Here is a 16544-nt window from a genome sequence, read left to right as displayed (position 1 = left end):
GCATCAGTTCATAACCTACTCTAGCTGTATGATACATATACTCGTATAGTCGTATTTGACTGGCAATAGTTCTACGCGGACAGTGACTGTAGAAATTTAAGCGCACGCAGTCACAAAAAACCGAACGGTCAACATATGACCCGTTTCTCGTATAATGAATATATTTATGAAATAACGTCTGTCAGCTGATTCTGGACATGTATAGCAAATCCATGCGCAGTGCGATATATCTACATTTTCCGCTCTAATCTGAAAAGTTGGGTTTGAGACTGTCTTACACGACTTCAGATATGGCAAATATGTCTACCGGCCTGCTTAAATTGCTTCTGTACACGTAATTAATGTTCTCTGTCCATAAATTTGATGTCAGCAAAAAGGCACATTTTTTAACGTTGCCAAAAGATTTTGTAGTTGCTTAGTAAACTGATGTGTTTACAAAATGCAATTTGCCTGCTGTAGTCTGCTATTGAATTATAGGATTATAGGTCACACCCTTCAAGACGTTTTTGAATAATTTATGAGTTACCGTAACCAACCCGTACACTAAATATCTACTCCAATGCGATACTGGCAGAAATACAAACCATCGAAATTATTAATGTCAATGACGAGATAGATAAGTAATCCAAATTACTGTATGCGTGCAAATTCGGATTTTGGAAAAAGAAGTTAAAATGGAAAGATGTCAGCTTCAATCCAAGGACTTCAAAAAGCGTGAGACGGACCATCATAAGAAACCATACGTCGATCTTTGGGATTAAAATAATCGTAGATCACAATTGTCTGATTCTGGAGATTTTCCACTTTGTAGAGGCGGTACATCGTCACACGGAAGCACATGCCAGACGTTGTTACCTTATAAGTAAAAACAACTAATCTTTAGTAAGGTGATAATGACACTGCCATGAACGCTGTGGTACACTTTGCAATTACCTCGTCGAAATACAGATTCAGCTTGCTATCCTTATTGCTCAGCTCAGCCTTTCTCATGGGTTGTATTTCTTTCGGAAGTTTGTCAATTTCCCGTTCATCGAACTGGTAGCCCGAAAGGGCCTCGATTTCCATAACCGCCATACTGCTCGCACCATCCCGCAAGTACCTATAGTCCAGAATAATGCACGGGTTTAAATTCGAGTATATCGGTGCGACATTACGATCGATATTTGCTTACGTTGCGCAAAGGTTCACGCCGATTTGTTTTGCATGAATATCGTAGGTGGCAGTCAGGTCAAAGGCAGCGGTCTCTTTGGGTTGATTAATATTGTAAATCCAGCTGAGAGAAACAACACCGACTCCGGTTCCTTTAGCGTGGATCACAACATTCTCTGGCTTTGTCGGAAACTCGGTCGATTGCACGTCCAGCGATGTTTTCGGAGTGATGGCGAAGCTGCTTTTCTTAGCTCCACCGATAATATCGATTTGTACCGATGAAGGGGCACCTAGTGTTACCGCAAACTCCGCTAGCGCTTGCAGCGCCACCACCGTATCCTGAAAGTCAGTGAAATTAACCGCGATTCAATAATTTGATAAGGAACGGCCGAGCCAAACTCACCGCTGTTGAGAAGAAACCGCCGTTTGCATTTTGTTTGGATATCAACCATGAAGCAATCTTCGTTGCGGTACTGAGTTTTCCATTGGCGATGTATGCCAACAGTGCGTAAGATGTCGCTTCCACGTCTTTTGCATCAGTGGAGTACATTTCCGCGTCCATGTTAACTTCCTGACCAGTGCTTCCAGTTGTCCAGTGGATAGTGGAATAATTGGCCACCATTCGTTCGCTCAGCAGAGTCAGGGCATCCAGCTTTCTTTGACTGTTTGCTTTAGCCAGTGCATACGACGCAACCGCTAAAGCGAACGAGTCATTTCCTAATCCCTCCAGCTGCGATTCCAGATACATGACCGCTTTTTGCATCGAGTCACCCAGGTTCTCCACATTAGCTTTTCCAGTGTCTATGTACTGGACAAACGCAAGAACACATAATCCGGTCAAAGAGACATCTTTGGAGTCTCCACTCTGGACGCCTTTATCCAAGATTTGCCCGCTCTCCTCAAAGTGGCCATCTTCTCGCTGCTTATCGATAAGGAAAGCAAACATTTTCTGAACTACGGTTTCGTCAACATCGGAAACCAACTGGGAGGCTTCGGCAAAAACTTTGGCGATTCGTGCGGTCAGCCAAGTGGAGCCGTTCTCATCGGAAGCTGACCAGGCAAAAAAGGAACCGTTGGGTTGCGTGCTGGCCCAAGCTCCGAACGAGAAATCCTGATGCTGGTACATGAGTGACCTTTGGTATCCGATTTGAATGCTTTTCTCAAGCTCTTGGCGTTTGGCAGCGGACAGTTTACCGGTCTTTTCCAGGTATTTCCACACTGTGACACTGGGTGCCATAAGCGCTAAACTGTTTTCACCACACCCGAGCGGCAGCCGGATGAGCTTGTCCAGATTGCGCGTCGAAATGCCAAGAATATCGCCGACAACGTTAACCGCTACTTTATCGGATCCGACAAATTTTCCAGGTGGGCTGACTGGGAGCGTCAAAACCGCATCAAACTTAGTCGAGTTGCGCAGATCGATCAGGATCGGTTTAGAATAATACTGTGTGACGCCCTCCTGTTTCACAACCAGACGTTTCTCCACCTGATCGAATTCAAAATCGGCTCTAGCGGTGACCTGGAGATTCAGCTCACCAGCTTGTTCAGGGACAATGCTGAACGCTGCGATCACCGGTTCCTTCGGCTTCGACAGAACTTTTTTCGTGTAGGCCACAGTAGTGTTGTCGGGTAGTCGAATCTTCAGAAGGACTGTTACATTCAGCGCTGCGTAATGTAGTTAAAAACTACCGCTTCCGCGGTAAGATTTTCCAAGCGGACAACACTGAACGGCAGGTTCAAGCTCACGAAAAATGATCGGAACGTCTTTAACTGCATTAGAAAAAAAGCGTATTAGCGGAAGAAGTACTTTGACAGTTCAGTATAATTAAACCAACTCTTCTTGGTTCCGGGAGCACTGTCAGTCCGCTGGTATTGCTCAGGCTGAACGCAAAGATATACCACGATGCCATGGCGTCTGGAACTTTACGCTTGATTACAGCAACGCCTTGGTCGCTGTAAACGCCGGAAATTTTCGAACAAATTAACCGTAAATAACTCTGCGAACCTTTGCGGTTCTGAAAAGCTTACTCAGCGGTTGCAGTTGCAAACAGGAAGCTTTGCTGGAAATTGTAGTTGATGGGACGAGCTTTCTGAAATCCCACATCGTAGTTTGACCCAAAGATGCGCTCAGGGTCATCACCAAAGTAACCGTCATCTGCGTACGATGCTGGTGTGTATCTCTTGGATGACCCATCCACGTCGGCACCGCTGTATCCCGATCGCGACGTTGAATAACCAAGAAAATGCCCCCATCGAGGCACCGTTGCTGGAAGTTTGGTATTGGTCAGAAGGAACTGCTGCACCGGGCCGGAATCGGTTGGTTTCTGCATACAGGTAGCAAGATGCATAGAATATCTGTTTCAGAAATGATTGTTAATAAATATAGTATATCGTAATGATTATACCGTAAAGTAGTCCTCAACGGACAGCATGAACGCGGCATAGTATTCAGGCAGTTTCGGTTGTGGCGGTGCTTTTCTGGCTTCAAGCTGAAAATTTATTATCTCCGTAATGCATTCAGTTTGAGGCTGGGCCACATCTTACGTACAATATTAAAGGTTATATCATGAACCATTCTTAGACGCGCTAGATTCTCATCCAGGGCAAGAAACGCCACAAACGCCGACGGAGTCGTGTAAGCGTGCAAGGAAATCTCTTCACCCGGCATAGCATGCGGCTGACCAAGCTCCGTATGTACCGATAGCCCGACCTATAGATTCATAAAACAAAGTCATTCAGTTTCATGGACTCCACAACTTGTATGAGTACTTCACTGCAGGAGTATGCATTAAACATACTCTATCATCGACAACCGACAGCGCCATAATGTTTCCAACCAGTTCGCCATCGCTCGCAACGTAATACACGATCAGTCGTCCTGCTAGACCCATCGCTTCCGCAATCGGTACGAATGCCATTACAAAATGACCGGCTCTAACAATCGAATCGCTCCACAGGAAACTGGAATTCGAGCTGGACAGCACCTGAAAGACGTTGTGGATTGTAGTTCGAATGTTCAGTACCATAAGCCCCGAGGTATTTGAAAACATACCACAACGTGAAGCGGTTCATTGGTCCGCTTTATGGCCGTGATTCTGCCACTTCCCCGGCGATCAATTCGCTTTCCTGCAGGATCTCCAAGAAACTCCCGCTGGGAGATTGTTTCGCCAGGAGACTGACAGCGTCCACCTTTCCCTCGTACGCAACGGTGATTGCGACTTCACCAGCATTCTTTGGAGGAGCTATGTCGAAGTAAACTGTTCCGTCGGCGTGAATTTCCGCAAACTGCGTATCAGGGAGCGCGTTACAGCCGTCGTTACTACCGTACCACGACGAACCAAAACCCAGGCTGCGCTTTTTTCTTCCGTAACCGCGACCACTACCGTACCCATCACCACCGTAACCATTACCACCATAGCCACCACTGCCATAGCCGCCGCCGTACGAAGGCGGAAATCTCTGTCCAGCGCAGCTCACACCGCCGCTCAGCGAAACCCTCTTCGACTGGCCAAGTGAATCGTAAACGTAATAGAACACATCCACTTGCACTTTTTTGGTGCTGGGAGGTGGCGGGCGACCGTCCCAGTCAGAGATCGTAGCCGTCAGCCAAAACGGATATCCAGGTAAGAAGGTCTTCTTGCCCGCGTTAATCTTGATAATATACGCTTCCGTTCGCAGCACAACGATAGCTTTAGCCTGCTCTTGATGCCCGGTAGCGACTTCGGTAAAGTCAACTTCGATGATAACTTTGGTATCGAACTCGTCGGAGTCGGTCATCACCGTTTGTGCCGGCACGGAAATAGACCGGAATTGTCCCTGCAACGTTGTAATCTTGGTCTTATAGTTCGCTTCCAAATGTAGAGAGCATCGCTTTTGAATCAGCAGATTTTTACCGGAGAAATGGACTGATTCCATACAGCAACATAAACGCCATCCTCATAACGCGGTCGGCTAACTCTGACGTCAAATTTTCCTATGACGCTTTCTCCGGGTGTGTAGCTATTAAAACAAACCAGATACAGCGTATATGCAGCAAAAATAGCGAGGGGGGCGTATTGCCGGTATTGGTAAACAGTACTTACTCAGCGATGACTTCGAAGCGGAATTCTCCATCTATTGATGGAACATAGTAGGTCTTCGGGGTTACTATTCGAACTTCGAATCTCGACTTAGCTGCGAGGTGTTGAATGAGACAAAAAGTAACGATCAAGCATTTTATGGTGTTGAATAAGTCATTTCACTTACGATAGCTTTCGATGAGGAAGATTTTACTAGCCAGTACAGGATCGGAAGGATCACGGGGCGTGTGACGGCGGATCAGTTCCTCCTCTACGCTTGTAGGCTCTTTGCTGGGGTCGCAGCGTGGATCGAGGTCAAAATCTCTGGACTAAAATAATAGAGTGTGCGAAGCAAACGTCTCACGGGTAAATTTTAAATTACTTTGTATTACAGTAGTGCTTAATTGTGCCAAAATTCCTATAGCTGCGTTTTTTCTGCAAGTATACAACACCGAAGTGCTTAAGTTCTTTGTAAAATCAGAGAACGTACTGGATTTCCAAGGCTGTTATTGGTGTCATCCGGGGCGCGGACCACCGCGCGAATTGACCAACCTGCGTTTTGCAAATATGCGGATAACGGCACTTCTCCCGCAAAATACCCGGCGACTGCAAAAATTGCTTTACTGTTAAATTCTGCGGGCAAGCTATTTGAAATGCACGGTGTTCGAACCTCGTGTGTCGTTAGCGTTGCTAAATTGTTGCACAACATTGCACTTCCAGTCCTGTTGAAATTAGACAGATGTGATACCGAAAATGGTGATGTTTGATGCGCGAAACTGGTTATCAAGAAAATTATGGCTTACCAAAATCTGGACATAGAATGGCACGAACACAGGCATCAGTTTGTTGCCCACTCTTTTTACCGACACGACACGGAAGCGTACTGTGTCGTTGGGACTGTATACCGGCTTATCGGTTTGTATGAAGACAAGGGGTTCGCCGCTGTTTTTCGGGTTTTCCGCTGTCGTAGTCGTGCTTATTGTCAGGGGTCCATAACTGGTACGAAAGGAATCTGATGAGTCGGATCCATTAACGATGCACGCCATTGATCCGCTCACAAGACTCGAAAGGTCACCAACCTTATTAAATATGCGTGAATTAAAAATACTGTTATTAACATTATACGTAAATCAAACAACTTACTTTTTTCGCAACAGTAACGTTTCATTTGATTAGAACAAATTGTTTAATTACTGTGATGCAGTAGTGACAGTGGCACTGTCACTACTGCATCACACTCTGACACCTAATAGTAATGTCCATTGTAATAGCCGTAATAGGGAATACGTACATCGATTTCCATAACAGCCAATTTGTCCGTTTGCACAACGGCCGAATTTTTGAACACCAAGGTGTCACCATCGTTGGCTGTCGGTTTTCCAACCAGCGCCACATCGATATGCACATCTGATGTGGCGTTATGCACAAGAACCGATACCGGAAATTTACTGTCGGACCGAATAATGTTCGGTGCGAGAATCACATACTCAAGCCCGCTAACACTAACGGCCAATAGAAGCGCAGATGTCAAGACGCATTTCGGCCAAAGATGCATTGTTGTCGACTGTGTTGACACTTTACAGCAGCACTTTATTATGCATCACTACGCAAGAAAATGCTTTCGAAATAAGCTATTAGCTTGAGAACTTCAACACGCGTTTTTTAATAGTGTAAAGTATGATGCGCTCTAGCGGTATTAAATAATGTGATACAAGCAACGATGAGTTGCCGTTCTGTTCTTGGAGAGCTGCAGGCAACATCCGTGACTACCCAGCGCCGGTACTGACAGCTGAACATAACTGGATCTCTTTATGTTTATGAGAATCTCTACTAAGATTAGTAATAGGTAGTCAGGTGGAAAATCGCCAGATTCATTTCTGAAACAAGTTATCGGTCAACCACCATCATAGTGTTGAATCGTAACGCTGTGCACAGCCGGCACTCGTTTTCTGTTACGAACTTACGAGTAACCGCAGTGAAGTGTTGCAGCCGGTTTAATTTGTGCACCATGGTATTTAACCGAGCAGGATATGCCTGAGGATACGGATCACACTGTCACATGCGCCATAATCACCATCATGAGCCATAACGACAGAATTAATGCAAACAGCTTTCCCTTTCGGCAAAATTTGACTAAGCTCAAGAAGTTCGCAAACAAACACACGCTAAACAAACAAGCGGATGTTGTCATTCCAAAAACTGCGAGCTGTGTTGGTACGATATCCAAGGGCTTGACGATTAAGTGGCCTGCTTGTTGTTGATTTAATAAAACTAAGTAAATAAACTAAAATTTATTTATATCATTTCAGTGTTTGACTGCGAATGTTTTCGTCGTTTCCGCGATGGGATGAATGACGGTTTTGAAACTTTTTTGCACTGTACACATTGGTATAACGATTTGTTTAATGGCCATGTACATCTACATATACTATTAACATACGAAAGCTTGGCCGACAATGGTTGTCCCAGATATATCATTCGTTTGATTAAGACGGGCTTAAACAGCATAACAGAAATCGCTGGCACAAAATCCAACAAAACAAGGCGGTTCAGAATCAAACGGAAGCACCGTAAAACAGTGGGGCGTACAAGACGGTCCGTCGTTCTTTGGGGTTGTAGTAATCATAAACGACAACACTCTGTTTCTTAATGTTGTCCACTTTGTAGATTCGGTACATGGTCACAGTGAAGCATTTGGCCGTCGGTGTAATCTGCAAAAAAAGATAATTATCGTGGATGTGCTCTTGAGACAGATCAGAAAGCTGATGATATGTCGGAAGAATCACCTCGTCAAAATACAAACTGAGCTTAGTGTCCTTGCTGTCCACTTCGCTTTTTCGCAGCGCCTCAAGTGTTCGCGGAAGATGTTTGACCTCTTCTTCATCGAATTGATAACCTGAAAGAGCGCTGATCTCGACAACCGCCATGCTGCTGGCGCCATCTTTCAAATACCTGCAAGATCTCCATTGGTAACACCTCCGCATAAACGAAAACGTGTAATTTGAAAAAAAAGAATGTTGTACTCACGCTGTACAGATGTTTAAGCGGTTCTCCTTGGTCGATGCAGTAGCGTATGTGACATTAAGGTCAAACGCCATGTCTTCTTTGGTTTCTACCACGTGGTACGTCCAACTCAAGTAGGCTATGGCGACTCCGCTGCCTCGGGCGTGAATCACGATATCTTCTGGCTTGGTCGAAAACTCAACCGACTGTGTTACTAAAGACGTTTCGGGAGTAATGCTTAAACCGCTTTTTTGAATTTCATCAGTAACATCGATTTGCAGCGATGATGGACTGCTAAACGCTACTGCAAATTCAGCTAACGCTTGCAGCGCCACCGCCGTATCCTAAAACAAACAGACCTGCAGTATCCGAAAAGCCAGTTTTGGCACAATTGTATACGTACCGCTGTCGAATAGAAGCCACCTTCCGCATTCTGCTTGGATATCAACCAGTTAACGATTTGCAACGATATTGATGTGTTTGATTTTCCGCTGGCCATGTACGCCAACAAAGCATAAGCGGTGGCTTCTACATCTTTCGCATTGAGTGAATACGAATGCCCGGAATCTTGACCTTCATCATTATTCGATGGGACAGTTGTCCAGTGGATTGTGGTAACGTCGGTTACCATTCGATCGTTGAGAAAACCAATCGCGTCAATTGCCTTTGAACTGTTCGCTTTGGTCAGTGCGTACGCTGTAATTGCCAATGCGTACGAATCGTTCTTCACGTTGTCCAATTGCGATTCCAGATACGCCACCGCTTTTGGTAGCGATATATTCATTTTAACGACGTCAGGCTTTCCCGTACTGTTGTACTGCAGGAACGACAGAAGTGTGAAAGCAGCCAATGAGACGCCTTTTGACGCGCCGCCTTGGTTGTGCTTGTCGATGACTTTTCCGCTTTCTTCGAACGATCCGTTTTCCAGCTACTGATCGATTAGGAAACGCAACGCTCTCCGAATGACCGTGTCGTCAATGATGGGAAAAAATTCAGCAGCTTCAGCAGAGACTCGTGCGACGTACGCAGTTAGCCATGTGGAGCCGTAGAAGTCGGATTGTCCCCATGCGCTGAACGAATTATCATCGCGTCGGTACGTTAACTCCCTCTGTTACCCCATTTGGATATTTCTCAACAGCTGCTTGCGCTGCGCAGCCGATAATTTATTCATCTTTTCTAGATATTTCCACACTGCTACACTGGGTTTTAGTACTGCCATATTGTGCTCACCACACCCATACGGAAGTCGGATAAGTTTGTCCAAATTATTCAGCGAAGCGCCAAAAAGATCACCAACGAGGCGAATTTCCACTTTATCAGAGCCGGCGACCTTTCCATTGGGATCTATCGGCAGTGGTACGACCATATCGAACTCGCTAGAGTTGCGTAGATCGATGAGGATTGGTTGAGTGAAGAACTGTTTGATCCCTTTCGGCTTTACTTTCAAATTCTTCTCCAGTTGATCAGCAGCTAGTTCGGACTGCGCTGTGATTTTGATATTTAGATCTCCAATCTGTTCGGGTATGATGACAAATGTTGCCATTGTGGTTTCATTCGGCATAGACAGCACTTTCTTCGAGTATGTCGCCGTAGTATTGTCCGGATTTTGCAGCTTTAAATTGACCGTAACGTTTTGCTATGTTGACATGTAGTTAAAGACAAGTACTTCGGCTGTAAGGTTCTCCAGGCGGACTACACTGAACGGTAGGTTGAGCGTTAGGAAAAATGGCTGGAAAACTTTCAGCTACGATAAAAGAAGCCTGCTGATTCCTGGGCTTATGGTCTTCATTGGGTAACAATAAACAGACCTTGACCGGCGCCGAAGACACGGTTAGTCCGCTAGTATTGCTCAGACTGAACGCCGAGATTCGCCATGCCGTGGTGTCATCTGGCACTTTACGCGTCAAGGTGACATCGCCGTTGATGCTACCAAAAACAACACTCGTTACAACACCGCAACAGCAGACCGACATTACGATTGCATATCTTACTTTGTCCAAGCGGTCTCAAAGAGGAAGCTTGGACGGAAGTCTCTGCGTGCCTGAGCCGGCTGCTGCGGTCCGAAATCAGACGGAGATACCGAAGCGGACGATTCATAGCCGATGTAATCTTGAATGCGTGGAGGTGATGTTGTGGAAAGTTTAGTGTTTGTCAAAAGGAATTGTTGCACCGGACCGGAATCGGTTGCTTTCTGCAATTTTCAAAACAAATGCTGTAATGGTCATCCTCTGCTATCATGCTGCCCGAGTTTAAACGACGCTTTTTACTGAATGTTTCAGCTGTATTTTAATGTCATCAATCTGTGTATTTCGCTGTATATCTGTATATTCCGCTGTATATTTCGCTACAGGCGAAACACAAACCTTCTGGTGATTAAGCAAGCTTCAGCAAGTTATAGAGTACCGTAAAATAGTCTTCGACGGACTGCATATCACTCGGTTGCACTTTTTGCTTAGGTTTCGGCATTTTGTCCAGCTGAAAAAGTCGTCACATTAGGGGCATCGAAGAGTTTGATGCAATCATTTTAGCGGATACATACGACATTTTGGGTAATGTCGTTGCCGGGTATCTGCAGGAAAAGGCTTTCATCCATAGCAAGAATGCCACAAACGCCGAAGGGCTACTGTGAGCTTGCACGGAGACCTCGGCTCCCGGTTCCGTATACGATAAACCACTTCGTGCTTGTGTTGACAGCGTGACCTTTGCCTGAATCAATATGAGCTACTGGTAAATCGTGAATAATATCAGTTTTCTATGCAAATCTCCAGTTGCCCTTACAATGTTTTCTGCTGTGTCGTTGACAACCGTAAGCCCTTTAATATTCCCCACGAGTTCACCGTCACTTCCCACATAATACGCAATGAGTCGTCCCGATGCGCCCATCGCTGCGGCAATTGGTACAGATACTTGAACATATCTGCCCGATTTTGAAATCGAATCACTCCATAGGAAACTGGCATTGGAACTTGACAAGGCCTGAAGAAATCATAAAGTATTATAACGTGCAGAGTGAACCACGAACCAATTGGTTTATCTATAGAGGTTTAAGCTTACTAAGATGTTAATAATTTCATCAGTCCTTGTCGTGGTATTAATAGCAAACTCGGCCACGTTGCCAGCCCATAGACCGTTTGTGAGCTGGGTGATCTCAAGGAAACTGCCACTCGGCGATTGTTTGGCGTAGATAAATTTATTTTCCGTTATGCCCTGATAGGATACGACTACGGTTATTGATGTTGCGTTCTTCGAAGTCGGGAAACTGGTGGTAATGGTTCCATCAGGACGCACTTCCACAGATTGATGATCGGCGACTGGGAGACAACCTGACCCGTAAAAACTGGGGCTCTGGGAATATCCGTTCAAACGAAGTGAAAGTCCGTTGATACCGAAACCGCTGCTCCTCTTTCTTCTATAACCACTGCCGCCCCCACCGTAACCGCCTCCGCCCCCGAGGTTACTAGCACCTCCGCCGGTTATCCCAAAACCAAAAGGATAGCTGCCACCCCGATGGCCGCTGTCGTAGCCACCGCCACCTTAGCCGCCTGGTCCGTAAAGACTTCCATAACTGCCACCGTACTGCGATGGATACATCTGGCAGCTCACATCGCCGGACAGTGATACGAACTTGGCGCGACCTTCGGTGTAGGAATAGCCAAATATTCCTATCAGGGCTGTCTTCGGACTGGGAGGTGGTGGGCGGTCATCCCAGTCGGAAATAGTGGCCCTGAAAGAGTACGGGAATCCAGGCATGAACGTCTTTGGGTCCGCTTGGATGCGAATTTTATATGCTTCGGTTTTGATCGATACAACAGCGGGAGTAGCGTTCCGTTTCTGACCGGTGGCAGTTTCCGTGAAATTTACTCGAATGGTTATTTTTGATGTATCCGTGAGAGAGGAAAGGGTTTCTGCTGGGACGGTAACAGATGCTGCTCCACTTTTGTCCTGCAAAATATGGGACTTAGCGGGATTTTCTTTAGCGGAAAACCTGGCCATACCGCAGAAATGGTCAAGTTCCACACCGGATCATACAGATCCTTCTCTTCGGAGCACCCATAACAATGCGGAGGGCGTGGCCGAAGTACCGCTATGTCAAAAGTGCCCGTGACCGGTTCTCCAGATGTGTAACTACAAATATTCATGAAAAGAAACGCTTACAAATGTATCGAAGCACATGTGAAATTATCGGTTTTCGTACTTCGCTGCGACCTGGAAACGGTAATCTTCCTGCATCCGTGGGACGATGTAGCTCTTCGATGTTACAATTCTGACATCAAATCGCGGCACAACTGTAGTAAGTTTGAATTATTCAAGGTTTGTCAGTTGACACTCTGGCATATCTGCATATCTATGGATAAAAAGCTAGGAGCGAATTTACCAAACTCATCAACAGAGAAGTGTTTACTGGCCAACACCAAATCATGGCTATCGGCAGGGTTGCAGTCGGTGTCACTTTCTTCGTCGGCATTGTTGGAGGCTTCTGAATCATTATAACTGCGGCTTTCATAAGGACTGTTACGACCAACGAAACCACCACCGTTGATACCAAAGCCGAAACCGATATATCTTTTCTTTCTGCCATAACCACCGCTACAACCGCCGTAACCGCAACTGCTGTAACCGCCTTCACCGTAACCGCCGTTACCGCTACTTCCGTAACTGCCACCACCGTAGCTGCTGCTTCCATAACTGCCACCACTATAACCACTGGAGCTGCTACTCCCATAATTAGAGGAGGAGGTCGGGCAAGAAGCTCCGACCTACAAAAAGGATATGTATGACAATATTAATGTTTCGTTAATCACATTTTGAAGTCAGTTGTATTTCGTACGGTTGTGTTCTTATCGCTTGAGCGAACCACCCGCAATGTCCAACTGCCTAACAGCGGATCCGACGATAATGGCATTTCTCCAGAAAAGTATCCGACAACTAAAATGAATCAGCAGCGCTAACTAACAGCTACATAACATTATGATAGCTGATTGTGGTCTTTTATTCGCGAAGTACTAATTTTCGAACCTTGCGTATCGTTAGCGTTACTGCTCTGTTGGACGATGTTGCGTTGTGGATCCTGCACAGATATGAAGAATTAGGAAATACTTCAGAAATAAATCTAAATTTGCAAAAAAAACGAATCAATTTTACCAGAATCTGCACATCAAAGGGCACGAAAAGCGGACGCAGTTGGCCATTCACCAATTCCACCGACACGACTCGGAAGTGGACAGTATCTTTTGCTTTGTAGAACGGCTGGTCGATCTGAATGAAAATATTCGGTTCGCTCTTGGTTTTCGGTTCCTCCTTTGCTTTAGTGGCATTGCTCTTATCCACACCAATCGGTCCAATAAACATTGTCGAAAAAGAGTCTGACGAGTCAGATCCGTTAAGAGCAAACACCATTCCGTCCACGTTGGAAAGGTCGTCCACCTGTCAATCACGCCCAGCTTAACAATTATTAATTCCGGGGAACTCCATTTAATTTATGCGTAAATATTAAAATAATTAAAGTTTTCGAAGTACGTAACGTACAGCAATCTCCAGATGAGCCAGTTTATTGGCTTGAATGACGGCCGATGCATTGCACATAAATAATTTGACGTCGCCTTTCAAAAAAGCCGGCGCAAAAGGCATCATATTGTAAGCTGCGTAATTCATACTGCCAGAGTACGATGTGTTAGAGCGCGGCCCTCCTATCAGCGCCATATCGATGCGCACATCCGATGTGGCGTTGAGCACCAGGATTGATACGGGAAATGGGCTGTTAGGCCGCACACTGTTCGGTCCAAACATCACATATTGAAGCCCTTTTACCCTGCTGACCGTTGCAATCAGCATTAGCGTCGGGAAAAATATCCGCAAAAACTGCATGACCGCAATCATGGAACAGACCAACAAAAAATAACGGTTTACCGGTTACGATTCTGGTTAAATCTCTGTGGTGTAGTCACTACGCACGGCATGCAGCAAAGTGTTTTGAAAGTGTAGTCACTACAAACTGCTAATAATTTTAACAGTTTGTGGCATAATATGACTGCGTGGGCTGCGCAATATCATACCGATCATACCCAAAGTTTGAGCAGCCACAACGACTGCCGACTGAACGTGCAGATTTGTAAGTTAATACTGTATTTTTGGTGTCAGGTATTTAATACATTGCTGTATTTATGAACTGCTCATCACGGTTCTTCTTGGTGGAGTACTTCTAGTGCTTAACTTGGTGAACAGCTACAGGATCTGCCAGAAAAACCAGTTAAGGTTAATAAACGGACAACCAACCAATATCAATACCGGTGAAAGCGGCATCTTCTCCCTCATTGATGGCTGTCGCTGCGATAGAAATAATATCTTGTCAGCGGCATCGAACTCATGAGAATGCCGGGGGATACGGATCTGTTATTTAGCACGCTGTACCGGAACCATCAATCACCGCATGATCCGCATACGGGTAAAACGTAACATTTTTCTCGTTTCCGACATTTGTGAACTGCTGTCAATACGTTCAATAAGTGAAACGGATGCCAACGAGAAAAAGCCATCGACAAAGTCAACTTTCATACGGTTATAAGGCTGAATAACCTTTAATAGAAAGTAATCTGCGCACTACGAATACGGACCCTAATACTAATCTCCGCCTCTTTTGCGTGAGTCATAGCCCCATTCGTTTCGTACGATTCCGTAAAATACGGAATTTATGCTTTGAATCGTGTGTCTGTTGCGAAATGCTGCTGTGGAACATGTAGTGGACCAATTTCCGTTTTGTTTTTGCAGAATGATAGAAAAAAACATTTCCTATCTTCTGATATGTTTTGTCGGGCGATAAAAGCCGAAATAAACAATGAAAATATGAATCCCAGGAGAGCACCGAAACAGGCTGTAAAATCTAATTTGGCCGCGGTATATTGCAGTAATACACATAGGTTGCCTTGTGTGCACTGGCTCGTGTCAGTCGTGCGTTATTTTCAAATTATACGTAGTATTTTATTTTAATTTTTAACTTGTTGTTTCACAAACGTTCATAATGGAAAAAACTCTAGTTAAAAAAACTTATAATCGATTCTACGCGAAAGCTGATTTGGCTTTGTTGGGTGAAGTCCAACATTTTAATCCCTATGCGGCTGAAAACAAGGAGAAAGCGTGGATGGATGTGGTGAAAAGTCTGAACGATGCTGCTCTGTTTTCAAAGTCTCTGGACGTCCGAGCTGTGAAAGAAAGACTCAGCGTGCTCATCACGGCATTCCAGGCGAACGACCTGCAAAAGAAGTTCCGAAGTGGAACGGAGGAGGACTACAACAAGATGGAGCAGCTACTCCAGGAAATTTTGACTCTTGTAAAGAGCGCCGATGAAACGCGTCAGCAGAAATCTAAGACCCATGCTGAGCAAATGGCGATGCGCAAGCGGACAGCGGCCTTCATGGTTTCTGCAGGAGAGCACGGGCGAAAGAAGGGCGAGCAGGAAGCTCCTGACGATGTCTCCGTTTTATCCGGTAAGAAGCTTAACAACCAAAATAATCTAAAAAAATTACGTAAATGGATGTTGATGTACGGTATGTTGATGTACGGTATATACAAATGCACGTTTAAGTTCTACTTGTAGATATCTAGTATTTCTGATTTCTTGAGAAAATATCGCTGATTTGGTTCGTGTTAGATTTTGAAGATTTTCAGTTTTAAATTTTTTATTTTTTCCGACAGTTCCCGTAAGTACGTCACGTCAAATTTGATTGCTGGATTACGTAATTTCATAGAAATTTTATTACTTTTTGGACATTTAGATGCTCGTCTTTATGCACAACATTTCAAACTATTACCGGGGCTTTCGAATTCTAGATGATGAAGATGCCATGAACGACTGGCTCAGCGCCAACGGCGGCGACATTCAAGATTGGCAAGAGGAAGTTCGTCTCCGACGGGCAGAAAAAGCAGCCACTGTCCCACAAATGTCAGAAGAGAGGAAATTCAAATCTTACGTCGCAGAATTAAAAACAGCCGTCGAGAGATATTTTTCCGGAGATACAACTTCATTAACGTAGCCAGTTTCATTTTTAAATAAACTAAAGCGAATCTGAATCATAAATATTTAAATTCACAATGTCAAACTTTTTTTGGAACTGAAATGCGACAGATAGTTGTGGTGATTTTGACATTTGTGGCAAGTGGTAAAACTGCTTCAAGGGCAGTTACGTTGCTCGCTTTTCGTACTTCCGCCGCTAGCGGCCGAATACTCAAAAGCAGGCCGAATACCAATACAAACACGATTTTAATTTGGATCGGTATTGGGGTCCGTATTCGTGGTCAGCAGATTGCTTTCTAATAAGTATCATGATACGAGTACAAACT

At 45.0% G+C, this 16544-nt stretch overlaps 3 protein-coding genes across 3 annotated transcripts; 1 reads left to right on the top strand and 2 right to left on the bottom strand.

Annotated features, from left to right (window-relative positions):
• Positions 1–481: 481 nt before the first annotated feature.
• On the bottom strand, positions 482–6888 carry LOC129590777 (CD109 antigen-like). The gene is made up of 16 exons (XM_055486150.1): positions 6499–6888; positions 6011–6286; positions 5878–5929; positions 5698–5813; positions 5395–5536; positions 5232–5322; positions 5043–5148; positions 4238–4965; positions 3948–4083; positions 3698–3859; positions 3178–3473; positions 2985–3102; positions 1553–2824; positions 1172–1488; positions 934–1099; positions 482–855 (listed from the first exon to the last, which is right to left on the bottom strand). Exons 1-16 carry the CDS (start codon positions 6760–6762, stop codon positions 706–708), a joined length of 4392 nt encoding a protein of 1463 aa, XP_055342125.1. The 5' UTR covers positions 6763–6888; the 3' UTR covers positions 482–705.
• Positions 6889–7620: 732 nt separating this feature from the next.
• On the bottom strand, positions 7621–14343 carry LOC129590776 (CD109 antigen-like). The gene is given in 14 exon segments (XM_055486149.1): positions 7621–7918; positions 7994–8159; positions 8235–8554; positions 8614–9846; positions 10019–10136; positions 10202–10319; positions 11753–12152; positions 12206–12335; positions 12406–12496; positions 12586–12967; positions 13039–13136; positions 13227–13278; positions 13353–13634; positions 13737–14343. Coding segments are annotated over 14 exon segments (3897 nt in total). The 5' UTR covers positions 14088–14343; the 3' UTR covers positions 7621–7762.
• A 1224-nt stretch (positions 14344–15567) lies between these two features.
• Positions 15568–16301, top strand: LOC129590859 (uncharacterized). Its single transcript, XM_055486286.1, has 2 exons — positions 15568–15691; positions 16035–16301. The coding sequence occupies exons 1-2, from the start codon at positions 15589–15591 to the stop codon at positions 16235–16237; spliced, it is 306 nt and encodes a 101-aa protein (XP_055342261.1). The 5' UTR covers positions 15568–15588; the 3' UTR covers positions 16238–16301.
• Positions 16302–16544: the final 243 nt, after the last annotated feature.

The sequence above is a fragment of the Paramacrobiotus metropolitanus genome, unplaced genomic scaffold (genome assembly GCF_019649055.1).
Source record: "Paramacrobiotus metropolitanus isolate TYO unplaced genomic scaffold, Prichtersi_v1.0 Parri_scaffold0000042, whole genome shotgun sequence".
Classification (NCBI taxonomy): Eukaryota; Metazoa; Tardigrada; class Eutardigrada; order Parachela; family Macrobiotidae; genus Paramacrobiotus; species Paramacrobiotus metropolitanus.
Note: the sequence above shows the minus strand (reverse complement) of the source record. Positions and strands in the feature narration are given on the sequence as shown.

Excerpts from the sequence above, each read along its gene's own strand:
- LOC129590777 (XM_055486150.1), bottom strand. The coding sequence starts at position 6,762 with ATGCATCTTTGGCCGAAATGCGTCTTGACATCTGCGCTTCTATTGGCC. Across the intron at positions 4,966-5,042 it reads GGAATCAGTCCATTTCTCCG|GGACAATTCCGGTCTATTTC; the intron begins GTAAAAATCTGC and ends ACAACGTTGCAG. Across the intron at positions 2,825-2,984 it reads TGCTCCCGGAACCAAGAAGA|CATTACGCAGCGCTGAATGT; the intron begins GTTGGTTTAATT and ends AGTTTTTAACTA.
- LOC129590859 (XM_055486286.1), top strand. The coding sequence starts at position 15,589 with ATGGCGATGCGCAAGCGGACAGCGGCCTTCATGGTTTCTGCAGGAGAG. Across the intron at positions 15,692-16,034 it reads CGATGTCTCCGTTTTATCCG|ATGATGAAGATGCCATGAAC; the intron begins GTAAGAAGCTTA and ends TTCGAATTCTAG.